At 46.3% G+C, this 2,155-nt stretch overlaps 1 protein-coding gene across 1 annotated transcript; it reads left to right on the top strand.

Moving 5' to 3' along the window:
* Window positions 1-648: 648 nt before the first annotated feature.
* Window positions 649-1,023, top strand: LOC106012013. The gene has a single exon (XM_013083584.1). It carries the CDS (start codon window positions 649-651, stop codon window positions 1,021-1,023), a length of 375 nt encoding a protein of 124 aa, XP_012939038.1.
* Window positions 1,024-2,155: the final 1,132 nt, after the last annotated feature.

Raw genomic sequence — 2,155 nt, 5'->3', positions numbered from 1 at the left:
AGAAGAAGAAGAAGAAGAAGAAGGGGTCATGGGTTGGGGGGGGGGGGGGGGGGGCCGGGGAAGAAACAAAATGAATCATCGCCATCATTCAGCAATTCGGCATTTTAAAAATGTCAAAGTTTCGACCCCCCCCCAAACCCCCCCCCCACAAAAAAACCCCAAACAAACACAACCCCCCCAAAAACCCCCAAAAAACCCCAAAAACAAACAAAACAAAAACAAAAACAATAACAACCTGAAAATCAAGTTTTATGTTGTAGACTTTGATGAGGCGCATCGATTCGTCGTAGTCTCATTTCTTTTCTTAAGGTAGTTAATACCGGTTTTAGACGCATTGCACATTTAGTATTAAGACAACCTTCTAAGCAAAATATAGATCTAATTCGTTTTTTTTAAAATCTTATTTTTTGTGTGCTTCTCTTGACATTTTGAGACAATGATGAACGACGGCGAAGAAACGCTGCCCAAACCTCCGCCTCTGCTTGCTGCAGATCCACGCCAATACCAACAGTAAGACCAGCACAGGGGCAGGGGCAGAGCAACAGCGCTCCCTCCGAGACTCGTCGGGCAGTAGCAGCTAGCGCGGTCGTAAGCTTTAGCATTGTTCCAGGATTTGAGGTCGGAGGTTTTGACCTTGACCCATGGTCAATGGGCGCAGGAGCTGGCTCTGGCTCTGGGTTTGGGGACATTGGTGTGTCTATGGCCGTTACTGTCCCAGGCGCGAATGCAAACAAAGACGATGGTAGTGGTTTTGTTGTTGATGATGTTGTTGGTGGTACGGGATTCGAAATCTCAGAGGCTGGTATGGGATGTGATATCTCAGTAGCTGATATGGGATGTGATATCTCAGTGGCTGGTATGGGATGTGATATCTCAGTGGCTGGTATGGGATGTGATATCTCAGTAGCTGGTATGGGATGTGATATCTCAGTAGCTGGTATGGGATGTGATATCTCAGTGGCTGGTATGGGATTCGAAATCCCAGTTGCTGGTATGGGATTCGGCTTGTCTGTGGCTGAATAGAATACAGCTGTACTTTTTATCACGGATGCGAATTCCAAGGAAGGTGTTAGTTGTCGGTATTTCAAAGAATCGTCTTCAGAACTGTATCTGTATGGAGAAGATGGTTCTACTACAGAACCTGTTGGCCCCCACACACCTGTTGGTTCTGTCTCGGGGCTATAAGTGTCGTAAGAAATAGATCCACCCTGAGGAACGGGGGGCGATGCTGCGGGGTGCGGGAAATACGACCAGTCGAAGAACGTCTCCGTCGAGGGGTAAGGCGAGTCTGTTGCATTCGGGTGTCGGAAGGCGAAATTGGGCTCAAGAAATGATGACGTGAAGTCAGTCCAGAATGAAGGCAGCTCAGAGCCGCCCGAGGTAGAGAGAATTGAGGAGAAAAACTCAAATACTGGAATGTCAGATAGAATCAGGCCCGACGCCAATGTCTTAGGAAGTTCTGGGGAGGGCGAGGGGGTGAAAAGAAGAACGTTCAGTACATCATCATCATCATCATCATCATCATCATCATCATCATCATCATCATCATCATTGTATTATTGTTATTGTTATTATTATTAGCAGTCATGGTACAAAATTAAGCGTTCAAAATGTGGCCAACTCTCCTCGGCAAGGATTTGTCTTACTGGCCATGGCAGAAGCCACAAATCCTTATTTCCTCAGTTCCTTGCTAAGTCATCTGGTCGCTTTTAAGGACAAGCGGGCTAACCCAGATTCCGGGGGTTTCCAGAAATCTGGACCTGCACCAAAAGTGGACATTGCCCTACCTGTAGCAGAAGTTTGGTTTTACTGGAGTGTATATTTGTTTCGATATAGATAAAACTTTCCGTGTCTTTTAAAGTAACAGAACAAGGGACAAAAACTTTACCTTCGATTTGATCAAAACTGCATTTTTCGGGATAGCCCCCTTGTGTTTAAAAGCGACCATATATTCTCCTCTGCAGATACATTGGACCGGTGTTTGTGGTGAAACGGTTATATGTGCCTCCCTGTCGCAAGCGGAGACCGAAATTCGATTCCCGAGTGAGGAGAAATTTTTTAATCGATTATCTCGGTACCTCTTCTTGGATGTTGTATTCCTCTCAGCCCGGGTAGGTTCTGACAATCAGGGTCGGAAGCCCGCCTCCGAAATGAC

Source organism: Aplysia californica, unplaced genomic scaffold, assembly GCF_000002075.1.
Source record: "Aplysia californica isolate F4 #8 unplaced genomic scaffold, AplCal3.0 scaffold00243, whole genome shotgun sequence".
NCBI lineage: Eukaryota > Metazoa > Mollusca > Gastropoda > Aplysiida > Aplysiidae > Aplysia > Aplysia californica.
Note: the sequence above shows the minus strand (reverse complement) of the source record. Positions and strands in the feature narration are given on the sequence as shown.

Excerpts from the sequence above, each read along its gene's own strand:
- LOC106012013 (XM_013083584.1), top strand. The coding sequence starts at position 649 with ATGGGCGCAGGAGCTGGCTCTGGCTCTGGGTTTGGGGACATTGGTGTG.